Genomic DNA, 24321 nt, shown 5'->3' with positions numbered 1-24321 from the left:
TGAACCTACTGACACTGGTCAGTCATATCAGCCAGTCATATTTCAGCCTTACCAAACGGTCATTCAAATGATTCATTTGGATTTGTAGGAGTGAAAATTGAGAGTGCTATTCAAATGAATGTGTTCCAAAAAAAAAGTTATATACCATATATTTCCACAGGGGGTGGCACAGTGGTTAGCGCAGTCGCCTCACAGCAAGAAGGTCCTGGGTTCGACCCCAGGGTAGTCCAACCTTGGGGGTTGTCCCGGGTCATCCTCTGTGTGGAGTTTGCATGTTCTCCCCGTGTCTATGTGGGTTTCCTCCCACAGCCCAAAGACATGTCGGTCAGGTGAATCTGCCATACTAAATTGTCCCTAGGTGTGAATGTGTTGGCCCTGTGATGGACTGGCGGCCTGTCCAGGGTGTCCCCGCCTGCTGCCCAATGACTGCTGGGATAGGCTCCAGCATCCCGCGACCCTAAGTTGGCGAAGCGGTTTGGGCAATGGATGGATGGATGGTTCCACAGGGAGTATGATATTGGGCTGTAGGAAGACAAAGACAACATAAATGAATGTGTACAGTCTGAGTTTCATCTCTAGCTTGTTTCAGTCAGACATATTTATATCATTACAACCGTATAATTGACCCTGGTCTCCACACATTAGTCTGCATTATGAGCATGCTGATGGAAATGACATATGGTGCAAGGCAGTACGAAGGTTATGTCGAAATGTCACACTTGGTTGGATGAGCCTCTCCTTTCCTGTGACAGAGTGTGTCATGAGTGGACACGATCCATTTGTTTGTTAAGGTGAGTGATGTGTGTGTGATATGACACACTGCTGGATTATTTAGCTGACAGTTTAGGGGAGCCGCCTGCACACAGACATTATTCATGATTTTAACATTAATAGGAATGAAAAGTCAACCCACCTGAATAAAACATTATGAGCTGAACTTTCTACCACCTCACCCCATCTGCTCAAAAAATGGTCTTTCATCCACCCCACCCCGCCCCACCCCACCCCCAGCTGTCAAAATGTCAGTTTAAATTATCCCTGAATGGTTGCCTCAATACATTTTTGCCTGCTGTGCTCTTTGCTGCCATGGAACTGTTGCCAATTAGATTACAAATAATGACCTCTTCCTTTTCTCTCTCTCGCTCGCTCTCTCTCTCTCTCTCTCTCTCTCTCTCTCTCTCTCTCTCTCTCTCTCTCTCCAGTGAGCTCCAACCAGAGCCATGGGGAGTACCCAGACTGCAGGAGCGAGAGAGACTCAGGGGGGGAGGCGTCTCTCCTTGTCTCTCCACTCGTGGTGGCTGGGATTGTTATAGGCCTGGTCCTCTTCCTCTCCTGCATCACCATCATCGTCGGCAGCCTACGCAAGGACAGCCGACTCCGTAACCCGCACCTCCGAGCTAGTTATGGTGAGTTAGAAGCTGTGCTCCCTGCAAACCTCACTGATTGCACCTTTACTAAAGTAACCCGCTGAAGAGGGCGTCCGGGTAGCATAGCAGTCTATTCCGTTGCCTACTAACACGGGGATTGCCGGTTTGAATCCCCGTGTTACCTCCGGCTTGGTCGGGTGTCCCTACAGACACGATTGGCTGTCTCTGCGGGTGGGAAGCCGGATGTTTGTATGTGTCCTGGTCACCGCACTAGTACCTCCTCTGGTCAGTTGGGGTGCCTGTTTGGGGGGGAGGGGGAACTGGGGGGAATAGTGTGATCCTCCCACGCGCTATGTCCCCCTGGCAAAACTCCTCAATGTCAGGTGAAAAGAAGCGGCTGGTGACGCCACATGTATCGGAGGAGGTATGTGGTAGTAAGCAGCTGTCCCCAGATCAGCAGAGTGGGTTGAGCAATGACAAAGCAAAAAAAAAAAAGTAATTCGCTGAATGACTAACTGACATATATTTAAAAGGAAACAATTATGATTTCAACATTATCTTTACATACTCATTATATATATATATATATATATATATATATATATATATATATATATATATATATATATATATATAAAATTCAGTGATTCAAGTAACTTAGCTGATGATTGCTCATGGCATGAATCAGTCTTGTACTGGCTCATAAAGAATTTATTTGATTCACTGGATTATTTTGCTCCTTATTTGTTGAGCACTTTCCCTACCGTTGAGTGTTTCTTTTAACAAAGTATATATGTATATAGATAGATAGATAGATAGATAGATAGATAGATAGATAGATAGATAGATAGATAGATAGATAGATAGATAGATAGATAGATAGATAGATAGATAGATAGATAGATAGATAGATAGATAGATAGATAGATAGATAGATAGATAGATAGATAGATAGATAGATAGATAGATATAGTCTGCAACTCTCCTCGGATCAGTGGAGGGGGTGGAGCAGTGACAAAGCCAAAAAAATCTTCTTTCTTTTTTTTGGCTTTGTCAAAAATTCGAAAAAAATTCTTTTTCTAATTTTGCCTCTTGACTGAACAGCCAGTGAGTATGTGTTTTTTTAGAAACTGATGAATGTGCAACGCACGTGACAAGCTTGTACTGCTATGTATTAAGTTTTTTTTCCCCTACATCTATAATATATATACTATATATAGTGTGTGTGTATATACACGTATATATACACATATATACACATATATACACACACACACACACACACACACACACACACACACACATATATATATATATATATATATATATATATATATATATATATATATATATTGAAACCGTCAATGGTGTTGATAAAAGTGCTCAACCAATGAGGAGTGGAATATTAATATAGATGTAGGGGGAAAAAAACGTTTAATACATAGCAGTACAAGCTTGTTTCATGCATCGTGCACTCATCATCTGCTAATGATCATTAGCAGAAACAAGCTTGTACTGCTATGCATTAAACATTTTTTTCTTACATCTATATTGCTACATATATTTTGTGGGGATGACACTCTATTAGCAGCCATAATATAGTGTTTTGTGTGTCTGTAAAACGCTGCCAAAATTGTGTAGAAAAGTAAGTAAGTAGGCCTTCACTCAAGTAAGTTTTTGTGAATGTGAAAACTTCCCTCCTAGTTTGCTGATAGGTTTTGTGGTATATATGAAATGCTAATAATATGTAGCATACAGTTTTCTCATTGTCTTATACATCTGTATGAAGTGGTGATGTTCATATTTTTTTAACACGTTGCAGCCTGTTGGCAGATCAGGAAATCTCTTTTCATATACCCAGATTGTCCACCAGTAACGTCAGTGACAGTTTCAGCTGTGTTTCAGAGACACACAGAAGACTGCGCAGTATTATGGCTGCTAAAGGAGTGGTATCCCTACAATTTATAGAGATAATGTTAAAAATCGTAATTGTTTCCCTTGAATGAGCTTTTATAATGTAATCCTATTCACAGGGCATAGTAAAACCAGGGATCAGGTGACTGATATATAGTACATTAATTTTGCCTCTTGACTGAACAGTCAGTGAGTATGTGTTTTGTGTTTTTTTTTTAGATCCCACTTTTAAGACTTGTATTATGAGATGCCTGCTGTTCTCTGTAGGTTTCTAGAAATGCATTTATTGAGATATGCAGTCATTCAGTTAGCTAACCACCGTAGCCTGCTCTCTGTCTCTCTCTAGCCCCAGATGGGTTTTCCTATGGAGGTTCATTGGGTGAATTAAGGTCTACCTGCCTGGAGGACTTTCCTCCCGGTTTAGACTTTGACTCATACACCGAGACGCTCTCACACGTCAACAACATGTACCCCGACTCACCGCCAGGGTAAGTATGTACTTTTGTTTGTGTGTCAAGTCAGATTTTATTTTTGGGCATCCAGGTGGCGTAGCAGTTTATTCCATTGCCTACCAACACAGGGATCGCTGGTTCGAATTCTCATGTTACCGCCGGCTTGGTCGGGCATCCCTACAGACACAATTGGCCGTGTCTGCTGGTTGGAAGCTGGATGTTGGTGTGTGTCCTGGTCGCTGCACTAGCGCCTCCTCTGGTCGGTTGGGGCACCTGTTCAGAGGGGAGGGGGAACTGGGAGGAATAGCTGATCCTCCCACGCACTACGTCCCTCTGGCAAAACTCCACACTATCAGGTGAAAAGAAGCGGCTGGCGACTCCACATGTATCGGAGGAGGCATGTGGTAGTCTGCAGCCCTCCCCGGATCGGCAGAGGGGGTGGAGTAGCGACTGGGATGGCTTGGAAGAATGGGGTAATTGGCCAGATAAAATTGGGGAGAAAAAAAAAGGGGGGGGATATTTGTACAGCACTGATTCAGAAAAAAATAATAATGGGAGAAATCTCAACATTTCTCAGCAGCGTTTTTCGTAAAAGTTTTCACAACAAAGGAGCGAGATCACTCTTCTAGGATGGATAGACATGTAATATGTGTCAATATGAGGCACTTCATGATTTACACATACTATAGTGAAACAACGAGAATATACAGGATATAATCTTTACATGTTACAACAAAATAAGTGAAACTGAATAATAACATGTAGCAAAAATTGTGTATGTGATTCGAGTAATTCTTTAATAAACAGTACAAGGCTGTTTCATGCTATATGCAATCATCAGCTCTCACTAGAACTACATGGCAAAGAACAGAACTGGATGCTGGACATTGTGCACGTGATGTGCACGGCGAGACAGTTATATATGTTTTGTTCTTTGCTGTTTAGCTCTAGTGACAGCTGATGATTGCATATAGCATGAAACAGACTTGTACTGTTTCACTACATTATTTTGCTCCTTGTTTTTAAGCACTTTCCCTACCGTTGAGGGTTTCATTCAGTTAAGTTTTATTATATATATACTCTACACTGTGTGTGTGTGTTCCCGTGTTAGAGAGAGAGAGAGCGAGAGAGAGAGAGAGAGAGAGAGAGAGAGAGAGAGAGAGAGAGAGAGAGAGAGAGAGAGAGAGAGAGAGAGAGAGAGAGAGAGAGAGAGAGAGAGAGAGAGAGAGACCTTAAGGCCAGTGTCATGGTGTTTTGGTCTAAAGGTCAGCTAGTCAAATTGGTAATTTTAATAATTTACACACGTTTATCCTCCCCTGCAGTGTGTGTGTGTGTGTGTGTGTGTGTGTGTGTGTGTGTGTGTGTGTGTGTGTGTGTGTGTGTGTGTGTGTGTGTGTGTGTGTGTGTGTGTGTGTGTGTGTGTTCTTCCGTTAGCAAGCAAATGTCTCAGTTGGAGCAGGACCCTCCCCTGAAATTTGGTCTTCCGAATAAATGCGACACATGTCACATGATCTGAATCAAACCCCAGGTTAGATTTTACTTTAATACTGCCTCTATTAACAAACTGTCTCTATTAACAACACATAAAGCCAAAGGGGAAGAAAATCGTTTAATGCAGTGCTTAAATGAGGGCCTAAAAATAGTAATAAGATAATAAAATATGATATGCAGGAGAAGCGCAGCTTATCTTGGTAGCAATGATGTTGATAGATGTCATTTAATTGCCCTGAATCAATAAATTGCAAATGGGAGTGTTTTGATTTAGGTTTGAAAGATAATGTCGTCTACACTTCTTCACAAAAAGATAATACAGTGTTGGCTCAGAAGGGCTAAACCTAATCAATATCAAAAGGTAATTTTTTATTGTGCAACAGCAAGGAGACTCAAAAAAGTGCCATCACCAAACAGAAACAACTACAACAACACTAGAAGAAATGACAATATAAATACTTGATTTGGTTTGTGTATTACATTACCGTCAAGAAACACAATTTGAATTGAACCCTAAAGGCACAAAAAGAGAGAAAATGAGAATAGACAGTGAGAGAGAAAGAGATATGAGAGGAAGTGAGGAAGAGGAAGAGAACAGGGAAGGATGGAAAGAGGGGGGAAAGAGAAAGTAAGGGAGTGGTAGCAAGAGTGATTTCGGGAGAAAAGAAGAAAGTAAAATACAGGAAAGGGATATGAGAGGGAGGAAATGGAAAGAAAAGGAAGGGATGGAGAGCAGAGCTAGCTAGCCACGTCACTGTTCTGATGAGAGGCCAGCAGTTTTCTGGAACCTGTGTGAGAGCCGGATTCTCTGCCTGCAAGATGGGACGGCAGCCAACACACACACACACACACACACACACACACACACTTCACATTTTGTTCATCATAATGCTAGCAAGTTGTCTGTTGGTACCCTTCCAACAAGCAGGTAGATGAAATCATGTGATGGATGATCCGGCAGTGCATGTTTGTTTGTGTGTGTATGTGATTATGTGTATGTGTGTGTTTGTGGGCCACAGATGGTTTAGGGAAACACAGAGAACTCAATATCAACAGCTCACCTATGGAGGCTGTGAACGTTGTGCTTCCAACAAACGCACACACACACACACAAATGGATCAGCAGCTCACCTGGGGAGACTGTGAAGGCTTGTGTTTCCGCTCAGAGAGAATTGAGCATGAACACGCACACACACACACACACACACACACACACACACACACACACTTCTGAAATCTATTGCATAATAAGGGGAATCATCCACACTGCAGCACAGGCATCAAGTGAGATATAGGGTTTATACAAACAAGGGGTTCTTCACCTGTAGTGCTAGTGACATTTTTTTCAGTATTTTAGGATTATTTTGAAGGTATTTATTCTTTTACGGGAAATATAAATTAGCAAGAGACATGCAAGATGTTAGAAACTGGTGTTAATGTGTCCCAATCCAGAGTCCAACTTACAATGCTTAGAGTACATGGTATGTACTATAGTAATGTAAAGAGTAAATGTAGAGAGCAAACCTCAAAGGCTGAACATTTATTCCAAAATATATCCCACACCCATATTTCCCGCCATTCCATAGGTAGAAAGTTCATTTTCTGCAGATAATAATAATAATGGTGATAATAACAATAATAATTCTAATTACACGTTTCATTTAAGAAGTACTTTTCAAGAAACTATACAGAAGGTGAAGGGTACTTTCCACATCAGTATAGTGACGCCTTGTCAATTGTGTCAGTGAGATGAGATTGTGTTGGTCTTGAAGTGATGAATGAATGAATGAGGGTTTCAGCAGCAGGAAAGGAGAGGGGTGGGCAAAGGTTGACAATGTTTTTGAGATGAAAAATGGCTCTTTTGACAATATGGTTGATATGGGGCGCAAAAGAGAACGTGGAGTCAAAAATGACACCAAACTTTTGGAAAGTAGAGGAAGGGGAAGTGGTGGAGTTGTCAATGCAGAAAGAGAAGCTGCGAGTGTTTACAGAGGGATTTTAGGCTGATTGTAATGACTTCAGAATTATTACAGTAAAGCTAGAGAAAGCTAGTATTCATCTGGGTTTTCACATCCTTAAGGCAGTTGGTGAGGTGAGGTGTTGGAGTGGGTGGTGTTGGTTATTGATTTAATGGAGATGTAGAGCTGGGTGTCATGGACATAAAAATTGAAATGAAGATCATGTTGGCATATAATTTTGCCAAGGGGGAAGAAGTAGATGATGAAGAGAAGGGAACCAAGCACCAAGCCTTGGGGGACTCCATGGAGTGCAGGGGTGAGGTTGAATTGGCAGTTGTTGATACGGATGTAGTGATGTCAGTCTGAAAGGTAGGGTTTGAGCTAGGAGAGGGCAGTGCCTGTGATACCAAGGGAGGATTTCCAGAATGTTGAGAAGGATGGGGTGATTAATGATGTCAAAAGCAGCAGTGAGGTCAAGTAGGATGAGGATATTGAGGATCAACCATGTTGTCAAAACAGTCTTGTTTCAGAAAATATGTGGGCTGGCTGAACATGTTGCTAAGGTGTGGTATTATGGTATGGTATGGTAAGGTATGGTAAGGTATGGTATTATTGGTATTATGAATTAGATTGTGTCATCGTCAGTCCTTTCCACCAGAGGAGATTTCACACACTGCAGCATTCATTTCAGAGTTAAACATCACAAAAGTAAACAGAATTTGACCCCCCAAAAATCAATTAGTAAGTGAGAATCAATCCGTCCATCAATTTTTTTATATCTTGCTGAAAGGCAAAAAGACAAATTAAGGCAAAAATCTAACCTTCTTGGCAGATTAGATTAGATTAGATTAGATTAGATTAGATTAGATTAGATTAGATTAGATTAGATCTGGTCATATTATATTAGATTAGAAAAAATGATCCCAATGGGGCAGCAGATCTCTAAAAGTTCATAATCATATGTAGACTAAGTGTGTCTGTGGCCATAGAACATAATTCTGAAAACTTTTTTTTTCTTCCTAAAAAGCAGTGAAGACTGTTAGGAGAATCAACAGTTGGCACAATAGAATAGTGGTTAGTGAGTTCGTCCAGTCAACCACAATCTGAGCTACCTGTTACTCATAGAAAGGTACCTTACCTCTTCCCACCCTGTGGCAAGGTGCACTAGCTAGGTGACCTTCTGCTTCCAAACCAGACGATCAAAAATAAATTGCCCCATTGAGTGGGGAAAATGAATTAAATATGCCATCTCATAATCAAAGAAAACATAAGAGGAACATAATGATGTGAGCCAGATTCTGGCACAATTTTACAAACAAATTGTGTTTATTTCAGATTGCGGTTATCGGTTAAGTTATAGACATTTTTTGATTCAGTGCAACTTTTATATATATATATATTTTTTGTAGGATGTATTTTTGGATGCAGTATGTCGTGAATCTAGAATAGATGCACATCACGCTCACACTGCTGTGGATTCTTAAAAAGCTATAGATATTGGAATGATCCAGCTCGCGTTGTGATAAGAATCATATGTCATATAAATCCATTCCAGACACATATGTGTAAAGAACACAGATGCACAGGCAAGCAGGGACACTCACGCAAAGATACAGACAACAAATAGAAACATGCAGACATACATGCAGGTTTGTGCCTCTCACAGTGGTAGGGAGCAGGGACCAGCGAGTTTTACACACACACACACACACACACACACACACACACACACACACACACACACACACACACACACACACACACACACACACACACACACACACAAATACACACACACACACACACATACACACACCATATGCTATATGCTGCAGCCAGAGTTGTCCCCTGGCCAGTTCTGTAGCGCATCACAGATGATATGTGCCAGCGGTCATCCTTCTGTTCTGACCTATGTACGAATATCCCCCAGTTTTCCTTCCCCATCATAAAAATCTGCCTTTACACTGAGGGTGTTTGAAACTAACATAAACTAAAATATGTTCAAGTGTCATCTTTTGATTTTTAACTTAACACAGGAAACAGTACTCTACTGACCGACCCATCTGCATGTCATCTAGACAAACAGAAGGTGCAGAATAGATGCTTCCTGCTTTGTTGCTGCACTTTCACTGGACCCATTGCAGAGTTTGGACTTAAGGGCTATAGAGTGGTACTTGAGTCATTTTTTTACAGTGGTAAGTGACTTCTTGCGAGACTTGAAGAAATAAAAATTGAAATCAAGGTGTGTGCATGTATGCATTACGCTACACACACACTCCTCCAACTCTAAATTATGTCAGTTTGTCAGCTCTCTTTTCAATACATCTAGCTGCCTGGTTGCATTCCCTGTCTTAATCAGCTAATGACAACTGAAACGTTTTTTGGAGGTGAAAGATGATAATTTTTCCAGGTAGCACTTGTCTCTCATGGATAGATGTCTTGTCTCAGGGCAGTGACTAGATGTGATGCTCTAATCATGCATGAACGTATGGTGAAAGCTGGGGAGGAATTGTTTTCAGTCAGCAATACCTAGCTGTTGTCAGCCACACACACACATGCATAAACGCACACAACCGCCCACACACACACACACACACACACACACACAAACACACACACACACACACACACACACACACACACACATGTTGCAGTATTCATAAGCATACAATACAATACTACTACTACTACTACTACTACTACTACTACTACTACTTTTGGCTGCTCCCGTTAGGGGTCGTCACAGCGGATCATCCGTTTCCATTTCTTCCTGTCTTCTGCGTCTTCCTCTGTCACACCAGCCACCTACATGTCTTCCCTCACCACATCCATAAACCTCCTCTTTGGCCTTCCTCTTCTCCTCTTCCCTGGCAGCTCCATATTCAGCATCCTTCTCCCAATATACTCAGCATCTCTCCTCCACACATGTCCAAGCCATCTCAATCTTGCCTCTCTTGCTTTGTCTCCAAACCGTCCAACCTGAGCGGTCCCTCTAATATACTCATTCCTAATCCTGTCCTTCTTCGTTACTCCCAGTGAAAATCTTAGCATCTTCAACTCCGCCAACTCCAGCTCTGCCTCCTGTCTTTTCGTCAGTGCCACTGTCTCCAAACCATATAACATAGCTGGTCTCACAACCATCTTGTAAACTTTCCCTTTAACTCTTGCTGGTACCCTTCTGTCGCAAATCACTCCTGACACACTTCTCCACCCACTCCAACCTGCCTGCACTCTCTTTTTCACCTCTCTACTGCACTCCCTGTTACTTTGGACAGTTGACCCCAAGTATTTAAACTCAAATGCCTTTGTCACCTCCACTCCTTGCATCCTGACCATTCCACTGTCCTCTCTCTCATTCACGCATAGGTATTCTGTCTTGCTCCTACTGACTTTCATTCCTCTTCTCTCCAGTGCATACCTCCACCTCTCCAGGCTCTCCTCAACCTGCACCCTACTCTCGCTACAGATCACAATGATCTTGTCCGTCAACCTGTCCATCACCATTGCAAACAAGAAAGGGCTGAGAGCCGATCCTTGATGTAATCCCACCTCCACCTTGAACCCATCTGTCATTCCAACCGCACACCTCACCATTGTCACACTTCCCTCATACGTATCCTGCACCACTCCTACATACTTCTCTGCAACTCCTGACTTCTTCATACAATACCACACCTCCTCTCTCGGCACTCTGTCACAAGCTTTCTCTAAATCTACAAAGACACAATGCAACTCTTTCTGGCCTTCTCTATACTTCTCAGTCAACATTCTCAAAGCAAACATCGCATCTGTGGTGCTCTTTCGTGGCATGAACCCATACTGCTGCTCGCTGATCATCACCTCTCCTCTTAACCTAGCTTCTATTACTCTTTCCCAAATCTTCATGCTGTGGCTGATCAACTTTATACCTCTATAGTTGTTACAGTTCTGCACATCGCCCTTGTTCTTGAAAATCGGTACCAGTATGCTTCTTCTCCACTCCTCGGGCATCCTCTCACTTTCCAGGATTGTGTTAAACAATCTAGTTAAAAACTCCACTGCCATCTCTCCTTACATCTCCATGCCTCCACAGGTATGTCATCAGGACCAACTGCCTTTCCACTCTTCATCCTCTTCATAGCTGCCCTCACTTCCCCCTTGCTAATCCGCTGAACTTCCTGATTCACTATCCCTACATCATCCAACCTTCTCTCTCTCTCATTTTCTTCATTCATCAGCCCCTCAAAGTACTCCTTCCACCTTCTTAGCACACTCTCCTCACTTGTCATTACATTTCCATCTCTATCCTTGATCACCCTAACTTGCTGCACATCCTTTGCAGCTTGGTCCCTCTGTCCAGCCAATCGGTACAAGTCCTTTTCTCCTTCCTTAGTGTCTAATCTGTCATACAACTCACCATACGCCTTTTCCTTTGCCTTTGCCACCTCTCTCTTTGCTTTACACTGCATCTCCTTGTACTCCTGTCTACTTTCTTCATCTCTCTTACTATCCCACTTCTTCTTTGCCAACCTTTTCCTCTGTATAATTTGCTGTACTTCCTCATTCCACCACCAAGTCTCCTTGTCTTCCTTCCTCTGTCCTGATGACACACCAAGTACCTTCCTAGCTGTCTCCCTCACTATTTCTGCAGTGGTTGTCCAGCCATCTGGCAACTCTTCACTACCACCCAGTGCCTGTCTTAACTCCTGCCTGAACTCCACACAACAGTCTTCCTTCTTCAACTTCCACCATTTGATCTTCGGCTGTGTCTTCACTCGCTTCCTCTTCTTGGTCTCCAAAGTCATCCTACAGACCACCATCCGATGCTGCCTAGCTACGTTCTCCCCTGTCACCACCTTGCAGTCTCCAATCCCTTTTAGATGGTGCCTTCTACATAAGATATAGTCCACCTGTGTGCACTTTCCTCCACTCTTGTATGTCACCCTGTGTTCCTCCCTCTTCTTGAAATATGTATTCACCACAGCCATTTCCATCCTTTTCGCAAAATCGACCACCATCTGTCCTTCCACATTTCTCTTCTTGACTCCATACCTTCCCATCACCTCCTCATCACCTCTGTTCCCTTCACCAACATGTCCATTGAAGTCCGCTCCAATCACCACTCTCTCCTCCTTGGGTACCCTCTCCACCATGTCGTCCAACTCACTCCAGAATTCTTCTTTTTCATCCATCTCACACCCAACTTGCGGGGCATATGCGCTGATAACATTCAGCAATAAACCTTCAATTTCCAGCTTCATACTCATCACTCTGTCTGAGTGATGAGTATGTCACCTCCAGCACGCTCTTGACATACTCTTCCTTCAGAATTACCCCTACCCCATTACTCCTCCCATTCACACCATGGTAGAAGAGTTTGAACCCACCTCCGATACTCCTGGCCTTACTCCCCTTCCACCTGGTCTCTTGCACACACAGTATGCCTACCTTTCTTCTTTCCATCATGTCAGCCAGCTCTCTCCTTTTACCAGTCATTGTGCCAACATTCAAAGTTCCAACTCTCACCTCCACATGCCTACCCTTCCTCCTCTCTAGCTGCCTCTGGACATGCTTTCCCCCTCTCCTTCTCCTTCGCCCAACAGTAGCATAGTTTCCACCGACACCCTGCTGGTTAACAGTACTGGTGGCGGTCGTTGGTAACCCGGGCCTCGACCGATCCGGTATGTAAGTCTTATTTATGATCCGCATATTTGATTTGGCAAAGATTTTACGCCGGATGCCCTACCTGACGCAACCCTCCCCATTTGTCCGGGCTTGGGACCGGCACTAAGGATGCACTGGCTTGTGCATCCTCAGTGGCTGGGTTAAGCATACAATACAATACAATTTTATTAATCTCGCAAGGGGCAATTTGTTTGGAGCAGATTGTTGTACACAAAAACACGGTAACATGCAAACACACAAATAACACAAACAATAAATGAATGACCCTCCAGGGGGATAAATGTGGAATAAAATCTATAAGATCTGTAAGTAATTAATAATATTGATAAGGTTAGATAATGTTGGTAAACACAATAAAACGATCAGACAATAAAAAGACTATGGAGCATCTAGTAATGAAGTCGCAGAGGGAATGAACGATTTAAATAATGGTTAGCTGATGCCAGCGGAGAAAATCCACTTGCAAGAGCTTCAGGAAACCAGAAAATGTGCAGAAGAAGCCACAATCCTTGCTGCTTTCTGGAGGATTCGTTGGTTGCAGGAAGAATTCAGATCTCTTTGTGTCACTCTGCTGATCGTAGAACAGACTCCAACAATGATGTCCAGGCTGTATCTGTCTTTTACTGTGAGGCTGGGAAACCAGCATATAAAAGGAAAACTTAGGATACTCTCAATAAAAGATTGATAGAAGCGACAGAGGACTGACAGAAAAGGAATTTTACAGAGTTTTAAGAGTTCAAGTTTACAGAGAAGGTGAATTCTCTGTTGTTGCTTCACAATAGCCTCAGTGTTCACATTAAATTTAAGGTGGTCATCAATAATAGTACCCAAATATTGGTATGTAACCATTTACACACGATACACTCTTTGGCGGCATCTCTGTTATGTCCAAAATCAATAATCAGTTCCTTGCTTTTAGAAACATTTTAGCCCAAGAAGTTGTTATCACACCAGCAAATAAAACCAGTGAGAGCTCTGATCCTTGGCGAAGGGTCAGCAGTGCAGTGTCCTCAGAAAATTTGACCAAATAGCTGCTCTCCTTAGTGCTCCTGCATCCATCAGTGTACATAATAAAGAGTAAGGGTGAAAGGACGCATCCTAGTGGTGAGCCTGTGGACATAGCTACAGAAGTCCAAGATCCATAACACAAGCTGGTGAGGCAAATTAAAATCACATAACAACCTATCTATTAAAAGATGTGGCCGCGTCGTATTGAATGCCAATGAAAAGTCCGCAAACAAAAACCTGGCATGGGCTTGCAGCTTTTCTAAGTGCTTACAGAAGTTATGAAGTATAAAAAGCTTTGCATCCTTCACACATCTCCCTGCCTGGTAAGCAAGCTGCAGTTGATCAAGTTTTCCATCCACCATTAACAAAACAAGGTTTTTGACAATATTCTCGAAGGTTGTCATTATAAGTGGTTAGCGCGACTAGTCTAAAATTAAAATGCAACTTGATTGATTGATTGATTAATTGATTGATTAAATGGCCTAGGATTGGTGTTCTTTGGGACAGGTATCACGGTAGAAGATATCCTGATAGCGGGGATTTGGTTACAGTCAAATGGGGAGAAAAAAAAAGAAAGAAAGAAAGGTTGTATTTGTACAGTACTGATTCAGAATGTAGTCCCAGAGGGCTTTAGAATCACATTACATTCTGTGCAATGTACAACTCCCCCTGTCCTTAGACCCTTTAGAAGAACTCCACTGAAACTGTGCCATTGTCATGAATGTTGGATGTCGATATTCTCAAGGCAAATAATCAAATCAGCACTGTATTAAACAACTCCTGCCCCTCTCATCCCTTGTAATAAGTGTGTGTCTGTGTGTGTGTGTGTGTGTGTGTGTGTGTGTGTGTGTGTGTGTGTGTGTGTGTGTGTGAGAGAGAGAGAGAGCGAGATTGTCATGCTCTCTCTCCTCTACCATAGTGCTCATTGAGAATTCAGATCAGTGTGTTATCAAGACAATTCCACAGTGAATTTGTGACATGACACATAGCTGTTTATGAATACAAGAATTTTACAAGAACATCAGCCCATAAAAGAACATGAACTGTATTTATGAATACAAGAATGAGAAGAATTATGGAAGTTATAATAAATAATGCAGTAAATAATTGAATCATCAAATTCTCCAAAGTACAATTTTATTCATTTTCTGCTATAAGATTCAAAGTTAATTAGTACTCATTAATGAATGGCCAAGATTTCTAGTAAATTATCCTTCTTGCAGCAAATGTTGAAAATTTTTGATAAGGCACAGGTGAAAAAAATATTGTGCCTCACTGCTTAATGTCCTCTGTTTGCCTTGTGATGAACACTGAGCCACAGTGGTTTGCATAGATTTTATAGACAGCCAATGAAAATGTACAAAACATTTTGCCTTTTCATATCCAATGATAAAAGGAAAACAGAACTCTAGACCTTATTTTTTTTCTTTATTAAGTTTTCCAATTTAAAATAAGTATCAGTGTTTGAAAAGAGACCTGCTCAGCACAAAATCGTATCATATGTCAAATTTATAATCACAGCAGATAACTCTCGCATCCAGGTAATGGAGCTGTCTATTCCATTGCCTACCAACACAGGGATCGCTGGTTCGAATCCCTGTGTTACCTCCGGCTTGGTCGGGCGTCCCTTCAGACACAATGGGCCGTGTCTGCGGGTGGGAATCCGGATGTGGGTATGTGTCCTAGCCGCTGCACTAGTGCCTCTTCTGGTCGATCAGAACACCTGTTCAGGGGGGAGGGGGAACTGGGGGGAATAGCGGGATCCTCCCACGCGCTACGTCCCCCTGGTGAAACTCCTCACTGTCAGGTGAAAAGAAGTGGCTGGCGACTCCGCATGTGTCGGAGGAGGCATATGGTAGTCTGCAGCCCTCCCCGGATTTCAGATTTGCAGAGGGGGTGGAGCAGCAACTGGGATGGCTCGTAAGAGTGGGGTTATTGGTCGGATACAATTGGGGAGAAAAAGGGGGGGGTGGACAGTAGATAACTCTCGGATAAACACTTTTCAAAGTTCCCCACATAAAGATCACCTTTGACTGCATTTCTAAGCATTGAGCTGTGGCTTGTGAGGTCAGATTCAGAATCCTGTAGCAGTTGTTTTGCACAAAGATCCCATCGTTAACGCACCCCACATGCAGTGGGGACAGACTGCAATCTGATTTCTTAAACCATCTTGGTGGTTTGAGACATTTTGTGGTCCATACAGATACAATCTGGATGCAAGTCACATAAAATGCCAAGTGCAAATGGGGCAAAATACGTGTCGAATCACGCAAACCAAAACTAAAATGAATTCCCTGTGGTTGATTAATATACATATATGATCCCATTGTGACAGCTGGTCCAGATAGCGTGAAAAATAGAAAACAGTCAGCTTCATCAAGGCAATCTGCCTGTAATTCACTTAATTAAGCAATCTGCCACAGGAGGTTAGCAATTACTCCAAATCATATATTATCATATTATCATATTATAATTGTACTTGACCAAGTAGGTCAATTAAGAATAAAATCAAATTCACGTTTGATGGTAGCCTAGTAAGTTTGCACATACCAGGAATTTAAACTGGTGGGATGCTCAACATAAAGAACACAAGGGCATGAGCACAATGTCCCAAATTAATATCTAACAATATGTACGAGCATACATCGATGCAGTATTATATGCAGTATTAGCGACAGGCATGGGCACAAGTCCATGAATACTGGGATGGCATCCAGCACTTAACCTGTACCCCCATCCATAGGGTTAGGTGATGTGTCAGGAAGGGCAGCCAACGTAACATTTTGCCAAATCAGTATGCGGATTGACAAGACCATATCAGATCAGTCAAGGCTCCAAACCGCATCGGTCGAGGCCCAGGTTAACAACGGCTTCCATTGGTGCTGTGCCCTCACAGGGTACCGATGGAAACTAAAATCCGCTGTGGCGACCCCTGAGAAACAGGGAATAAGCTGAAAGAAGAAGAAGAAGATACATCTATGCAGTAAACCTGAGAATAAATAAACTGGCATATCTAGATACAGAACTTTCTAAGCCGGACAGACAGCCAGCCAGACAGATGTAGGAAGTGTTTCATTAGTGTTCCTTTGACCTACTACATTGTGCTTTAGGTGGAGGCAGCAAAACTGTAGACATTCGTGTTGGTGATGAAGACTGGCAACACCATTTGTTTCAATGAAGCCATATCCAGTTAGATTAGAATTTAAGTGATCAATATTATTGAAAGAGGGCATGTTCTGAAGGCTTTATTTCAGCTGAAATGTTTTCACTTTTCTTTCTTTCAAGTGGCATGCGAAAAAAAATCCAATTGATTTATCACTGTTGTTTGCTCTTACGAATGGCCAGATCTGAAAATATGCAAAACTGAATCGCAGTAATGCAACTTGGTGTTGCTAACTGAGAAACACTCCATGAATGTTGTCCGATTGTTTTCAGTTGCCCAATATCCTGGTTGCAGAGGCCCAGTGGGGCAGTGGTTAGCACGGTTGCCTCACAGCAAAAAAGTCCTGGGTTCGAGCCCGGGGTAGTCAACCTTGGGGGGGGGGTGACATGCCAGGTTGTCCTCTGTGTGGAGTTTGCATGATCTCCCGGTGTCTGCGTGGGTTTCCTCCGGGTGCTCCAGTTTCCTCCCACAGTCCAAAGACATGTAGGCCAAGTGTATCGTCCATACTAAATTGTCCCAAGGGGTGAATGTTGTGTGTGTTGGCCCTGTGATGGCCTGGCGGCCAGTCCAGGGTGTCTCCCCGCTTGCCGCCCAGTGACTGCTGGGATAGACTCCAGCATCCACATGACCCTGAGTAAGGATAAGCGGCTTGGATATTGAATGAATGACTGAATGACTGAATGAATAGCCTGGTTGCTCAGGGACAAGTTGAGGTACATCCTTTCATATTAGGCATCAGAAATTATTTTTGGGAGTGACTTTAGATCAAATTTACTTCACATACCAAAATGGAAATATTGCTGCCTTGAGTCGAGTATTATTGATTACAACTAGGTGAGAGAAGAACAGCTACATGTTAGTTATGACTGTCTGATATCGTCAGCAGGTGAACAGTCATAAATCTCAAAACATAAACTGTGCTCCGCTCACATCATGTGACTTTTTGTAGCGATTAGATGGAACATTTGGCAAAGGGAAACAAAGTGAGACTTCAAAATAAAGAGAAGAAATAACAGACAGGCAAGATAGCAATGTATCACACACACACACTAATGCAGACCGTTGTGCTTCCAGGATGATATAGTTAACAACGGGCTGATATTGTTACACTGAAATATTGCTTCCTATGAAGCCTTATCTACCACTCCTGACAGGCGCGCAAACACACACACACACACACACACACACACACACACACACACACACACACACACACACACATATGCAGCACACAGATGTTTAGACACACACATGCACATGAACATACACTCACATCAGCTTCAACCTTACTTGCTTTGGGTGTTTTTTGGCCCTCTACCTCAGGTCTAATTTCTGTCTACCCTTCTACTTCTCTCTCCTTCTCTTTCCTTCACTGCCCCCCCCCCTCTCTCCTGTGAGCTCCAACTTTTTCCTCTTGGGGGCACTGTCCATACGATTCAACTTGAAGGACTTTTTGTCATAAATACACACTTGCTATGTCATTCTGTGTGTGTGTGTGTGTGTGTGTGTGTGTGTGTGTGTGTGTGTGTGTGTGTGTGTGTGTGTGTGCGCGCGCGCGCGCGCGCGCGTGCACTGAATTGAGAGCTGGCGATTTCAAAGGCAGTTGTAGATTTAGTTTTTCCTCTGTTGTGCTTGGTCTCCCCTGGAAAAAATGTACCGTGGGTCCCTAAAGGTCTGACGGTGGTCCACACTCCATTAATGTACACATGCAGAGAGTGGATATGGGTCTGTCTTGAGGCTCCTAACATTTTAGCTGATATTTTGTTTAAATAGTGCCTATTACTAAACTAATTAGCAGTTAATCATGTTATCACAAACCAGTTGATACATGGCAAACCTGGAGGGGCCTCCAGGGGTCCTGGGGCAGTTGCCTACTCTGCCCAGTCAGTTATCCAAGCTTGTGTGCATACACAATGGTAGGGTAACTCGTTTTTTAATCAATTCAGGATTTTTATTTTTACAATTTTTATCATTTTGGCTTAAAAATATTCACATTGTAAGCCAACTGTTTCCATGTCAGGACAATTATAATGATTGCATTTTTCTTCATCTCTTGTTTCCATAGCTATGATGAGTGTGTCAGTCCTGGTGCAACTGAGATCTACATCCCTACTGATGACCCGCCTCCTTATTCCCTATTGGACCCATGTCAGAGAGGAGCCGAGCGGGAGGTGGAGCCTAGATTCTCCAGCCCAGACTCTTCTCCCCATCATGGAGAGACCTCGGCAAGCGTGTCTTGGTTTTCCCCTGCCCACTACCCAATGAGACTGCAGGACCTAGAACAGCAGCCAATCGCATCCATTTCCCTACCACTAGAGGCCGCACCTCCTTATGAGTCTGTGGTGTTGGAGCAGGGACAGCCCCTCCCACTTATGCCGTGTGACTTTAACAAGCACCAATCCGAGGGAGGCAACGACGGCATCGCCCAGCAGCCAGAAGCAAATCACGTCCTGTAGAGCACTGTATGTATTTCTCATGCGCCATTTGGTGTCCCAAGCTAGATTTAACCAGGTGGTTGTAGTGAGGGACAAAAATGGGTCTTTGTAGGATGTTTGACATCAGTTAAGAGCAAAGCACACTGTGCTCACAGATACACATCTTCTACACTGTCGCCAAGGACTCTCTATGCACTGCAGAAGGTTACGGGAAGTTTCTGAGGCAGCAGAAAAACTGTGGTCTTGTATTGAACCAGCACCCAACAACAGTGGTTACTTAAGTTTCTTTCTCTGGACAAAATGCTCCATTTATGTGGCATATGATATCCCCTGCTTAAATGTTTCTTTGATTTTAGAATGACAGCAGCTCTAAAAATAGAGTTCTGGTTGCCATCGTGCCCTTTGTGATTGCCAAATTTAGTCAGGATATTGTTGTTTAATTTTAAACGTTCCCTTTCTTGAATGAAGAGGGGTTTGTGATGTCAGTGCCCTTTCTATTTTCGACAGATCTGTGGCTATAGAATAGCTAGCAGACTACAGTATGCTGACTGTGTCTAGAACAACATTGTTTGTAAGCTGTATCAACACAATAGCAGAGTTGTCGTGAAGCGGAGCGTTGGGTATGACAAACCCTTTGTCCAAGCAAAGAATAAACTAACAATCCTACCAGCCTCGTAAAATAATGTATTGAATGTATAAGGTTATAGTATTTCGACCTCGTCAGCTATACAGAACACTTCTTTCACCACACTATTAGATATTTCCAATATCCTGTAGTGTTTTAAGTTATGACCCTGAGGATTTACATGCAAGCAAATGTCAAAAACAAATGGTACAGCGTCTTCAGTATGGCAACTGCTGTTGTGGCTAGCATGCAGATTTGTGGCTAGCATGCAGATATCTGGCAGAAGGAGCTTGCATTTTTACCATCAGTTACCACAACATCAGTAGCTAAAACTCAGGTTGAACCTTCTTTTTTTTTTGGCAGGGAGGTAGGTTCTTTTACTTCACTGGCAACTACTTATTTTTTCATTTCGAAAGGATCTCTGGGATTTGGAGTGCTCAAACACCACTGAAAGTGAAAGGACCATGTTTTACTAAGTTCAACGGAAATAATACTTCGGGATTGTAACTTAAAACTTTCAGTGCGGTTTGCTTTTTCCAAGTTTGGGCTAGCTTGCTAGCTTGCAAGCTTGCGGGGTCAGGGTAAGAGAAGCACATTTGTGACCATGGGGTTGCCAGGTTCGAATCCCAGACCAGCCAGTAAAATATGATGGCAGAAATGTCCTCCCCTTTCCTCAAATTCTTTTGTTGTGCTTCCTCTGAGTTTGGTATATTAATGCAGTTACTCCAGTGTGGTTGCTCAGTCGCTAGCAATGAAAAACAAACTGGTTTTACAGTTAAAAGGTTTGAATGTACAGTATGTAGGTTAGTGACTATCAAGCAGAGCCTTGCATGCATGGTTAGTCGACCATTCCTGAGCAAATGAAGGTTAAATCGTATTTGAAATTTAGCTTGTTGAGACTGTAATGTTAGCTGGATGGTGTGTAGAATAGCCATGAACAGAGATATACACAGGTTTTATTCTGCTGTTATAGCAGCTAGTTCCACAGCACGATTAGTGTAAAATTAGCTTAATAGCTAAAGGCTAGCTGACGTTGACAAATGTAGGTATCTCACCATGGTGACGCTAACGAGGGCACTGTTCAACATCCCCACCCGAAGGGCACCAATATGGAGCCATTTGATAAATTGTATCCTAAGTCTTTCTATTAAGGGCTCGTTATATTATCAACACTGTAACTCGATCCCAGCAACGTGATGTAGCATACAATAAAACCAAGGAAGATTACCCACACACGTTAATACTGTTAACCTACACACACCTTTAACATGGGAAATGCATGGATGTACGCCTTTCCATGTCCGTGTACGTGTTGCTTTTCTTAGGAGGGACATCCTGACACTAGAATCCACTGTTCAGGTTCACATGAATCAAGCGAAAGGAGTGGGCAGGTTTTAGATGAGGGCCCATTGGGGGGGGGGGGGGTGCTATATAAGGAAGGGCTCAAACTGGGATTTCCTGGAGAAAATCACACAAGTGTTTTCCACTGAACCCCATTTACTTCAGTAGCAGAGCACGAGAGGCCTTGCTTTACAGTAGCTTCACCTCAGGCAGACTGTCACTGTTATCTAGTGTCCAACAAATGCTTATCATTGTCAATATAAGGATTATCAATAAAGATTTTATTATGGATAATTCTTATAACAATTAAACCTTTTATTAGCAATATGAAAAATAATGTGTAATAACTGCTATACTTTTGATCTGCAATAGAAGAGTTGGGAATTTGGGTCAGCATCAAACATCTATATGTTTGTGCAAGTACATGTGCACTTTATTGTTTATTTATTTAATCCAGCCAATCAGAATGACAGCCCAGACCTATGCCTTTGAAATATATAGCTTTTTTTTGTTTGTTTTACTCCGCAAGCAAAGCGATGAGCGAAAAATCAAAGCGACGTCAAGAAAAATGCTGCAGATTAGTATGAATAAATAAAAGGACGGAAACATGAGAGAGGCCATTTTAACAAGTAAAAGAACACAACTGACAGCAAAAACTTAACATTTTAGAAAACGGGGGGGGGGGGAAGCAAAGAGGATCCATAAAACGACCAGGAAATACAACATAAATAAGTAATTAAAATTGTTCCAACGCAGAATTTAGGGTTTGTGTGTGTGTTAGAGAGAGAGAGGGAGTAGCGACTGCTTCCTCCCGTATGGAGTTGAGCCTGTACTGCCCATCTCATGATTTGAACGTTTAAACTCTTATCAGAAGTCATCGCGTGACTCTGCTCCCCTCCAGCTGCGTCTTCCCTTTGTGCTCGAGAGCAAACCAGTAAGAAACCACCCCTTTCCGCCGGCTCACGTGCTCGGCGTGATTCCTCACGGGGGCAGTGGGGACTCGTGTTGTGGAGGGCCACTTTGTTGAGCAGGATGCTTTAATTTGCACCTTCTCTGTGAAACCCAAAGGGGTTCAGCTGAGTGTGTGTGTGTGTGTGGGGGGGGGGTTGGCGTCAAGTGAAAGCAGGGGGATTATACGTGACACGGATGTGGTTTTTCTTTCGGTGACCTACTTATTGTATTTTGCAAGAAGGAATGCTGATTCAGACATGATGATGTAACGTGATGGTACGTCACGTCACGTCCCGTCCTGTCACGTCAACATAGACGTGCTGATGATCCCAATGCTGAAACCTTTTTAAACGCTTTCAAATATTTGTTTCGGTCTACTTTCGGTTCCTAAGTCTGTGGGGGGAGAAAGGGTCGTTTTTAAAATCTTACGCTGTTGGTTGTTTAGATGTGTACTGATTTCCATTGTTTTTGTAGTTCAAAGATAATGTGCCTAATTCCCCCCAGACTGTTAATTATAACTCGACTATACGTCATAGCCATGGTATAGAGAACCTCGATGCAACCCCTGCAGACTTCTCCTTGCCCTGTCGTCTCATGGTGGTGTTGTTCTGCATTGACACAAGATGCTAAATGGAGGGTCATCCTCGGGGTCATCGGTCAGTGGGATAGTCATTGTTGATCTTATGGACGTTACCACTACACAGTTTTTGTGTTTTTGTACTTTGTTCGATCAGGTTGGGGGGTGGGAGTGGGGGGGTCCACCCACCTGGTTCACTTGCACCCCCACCTTTAGATATATATCTATACTCAGTCTGCTCCTCCCTCTATTTTATGTACCTTTCTTAGGTTAGTGAGAATTTTTGCACCCTCCGACTCGCCTTCCATGATTTCTTCCATAATTTTCTTCTCTCATTATAGGGTTGCTCTAACACAGCCCACCTCATTTTCTCCTTCCACCTCCCTGCCCTGAGGTTGGCGGTTTGGGGCTTCAGTAGCCTTGGTAGGAGAAGACCAAATTTTCAAGGGCCACCTTGAAAATCGTGGCTGTTTCGCCTTCAGTCCATTAAACTCTAGAAGGCAAAACTCGTTTGCCTGCGATGGATGAGTTATTCTCCCTTGTTCCTCCATCTGCTCTTTACACTGCGGGGGAGAGGTTCACCTTATGGGGCTGACTTGTTTGAAAGTAAACCCAGGCTGTGCATGCTAATTTGCCATATGAATGCATCTTTTTGGTGAACGTATTATAGCGAATTCGGGAGCCAACCACAGGAAGTGGCGCGGCCGGGACGCGAAGCAAGGGTCGGACCCTTTAGTCGACTGGTTAACGTTGTCTCTTGCGGAGTGGGAGACACGGGTTCGCGTCCCGGCTGTGGCGACGGTCTCCCAGACTACCCCTCGAATTCGCTACAGTATATTGTAGACAATTACAATCTTAATTGCTGTTTTTGGGGCGGAGAACAAATGGTAAATGGTTTTTCCAGGTATTTGATTTAATTAAACGGTACGCACACATTACAGAACATTTACACGGTGCAGGAATCCCCATAAGGACCTGGGGCAAATATAAACCCACGTTATTTATTTATTTATTTATTTATTTATTTATTAGGTCGAATCATTTCATTTGATATTGGGTGTTGTGGAAAGCCAGTTTAGTAAATTACTAGAGAATGTAGACGTAACAACAGCGGACCTAGATTGTTACAACTGTCACATTATTAATACCCTCATATAAATACATTTTAAAATTAAATCTCCTAACACGGTGAAACACCCCATTTACACACCTGCTCACGTGTTTCCTATACAGAAACTGTATTTTCTACAAGAAATAAATGTACAAAGCATGTACAGTCTCTCTCTCTCTCTCTCTCTCTCTCTCTCTCTCTCTCTCTCTCTCTCTCTCTCTCTCTCTCTCTCTCTCTCTCTCTCTCCCCCCCGTATTATCGTAT

General features: G+C 42.8%; 1 protein-coding gene across 1 annotated transcript in view; it reads left to right on the top strand.

Annotated features, from left to right (window-relative positions):
* The window catches only part of bean1 (brain expressed, associated with NEDD4, 1), a 31462-nt gene extending 11989 nt beyond the window's left edge, over positions 1–19473 (top strand). Inside the window, exons 2-4 of the mRNA XM_056292308.1 lie at positions 1203–1406; positions 3628–3769; positions 19083–19473. Coding sequence (XP_056148283.1) covers positions 1203–1406; positions 3628–3769; positions 19083–19473 — 737 coding nt within the window. The remainder of the gene's footprint in view (positions 1–1202; positions 1407–3627; positions 3770–19082) is intronic.
* Positions 19474–24321: the final 4848 nt, after the last annotated feature.

Source organism: Lampris incognitus, chromosome 13, assembly GCF_029633865.1.
Source record: "Lampris incognitus isolate fLamInc1 chromosome 13, fLamInc1.hap2, whole genome shotgun sequence".
Classification (NCBI taxonomy): domain Eukaryota; kingdom Metazoa; phylum Chordata; class Actinopteri; order Lampriformes; family Lampridae; genus Lampris; species Lampris incognitus.
This window is presented reverse-complemented; position numbering and strand designations above follow the sequence as displayed.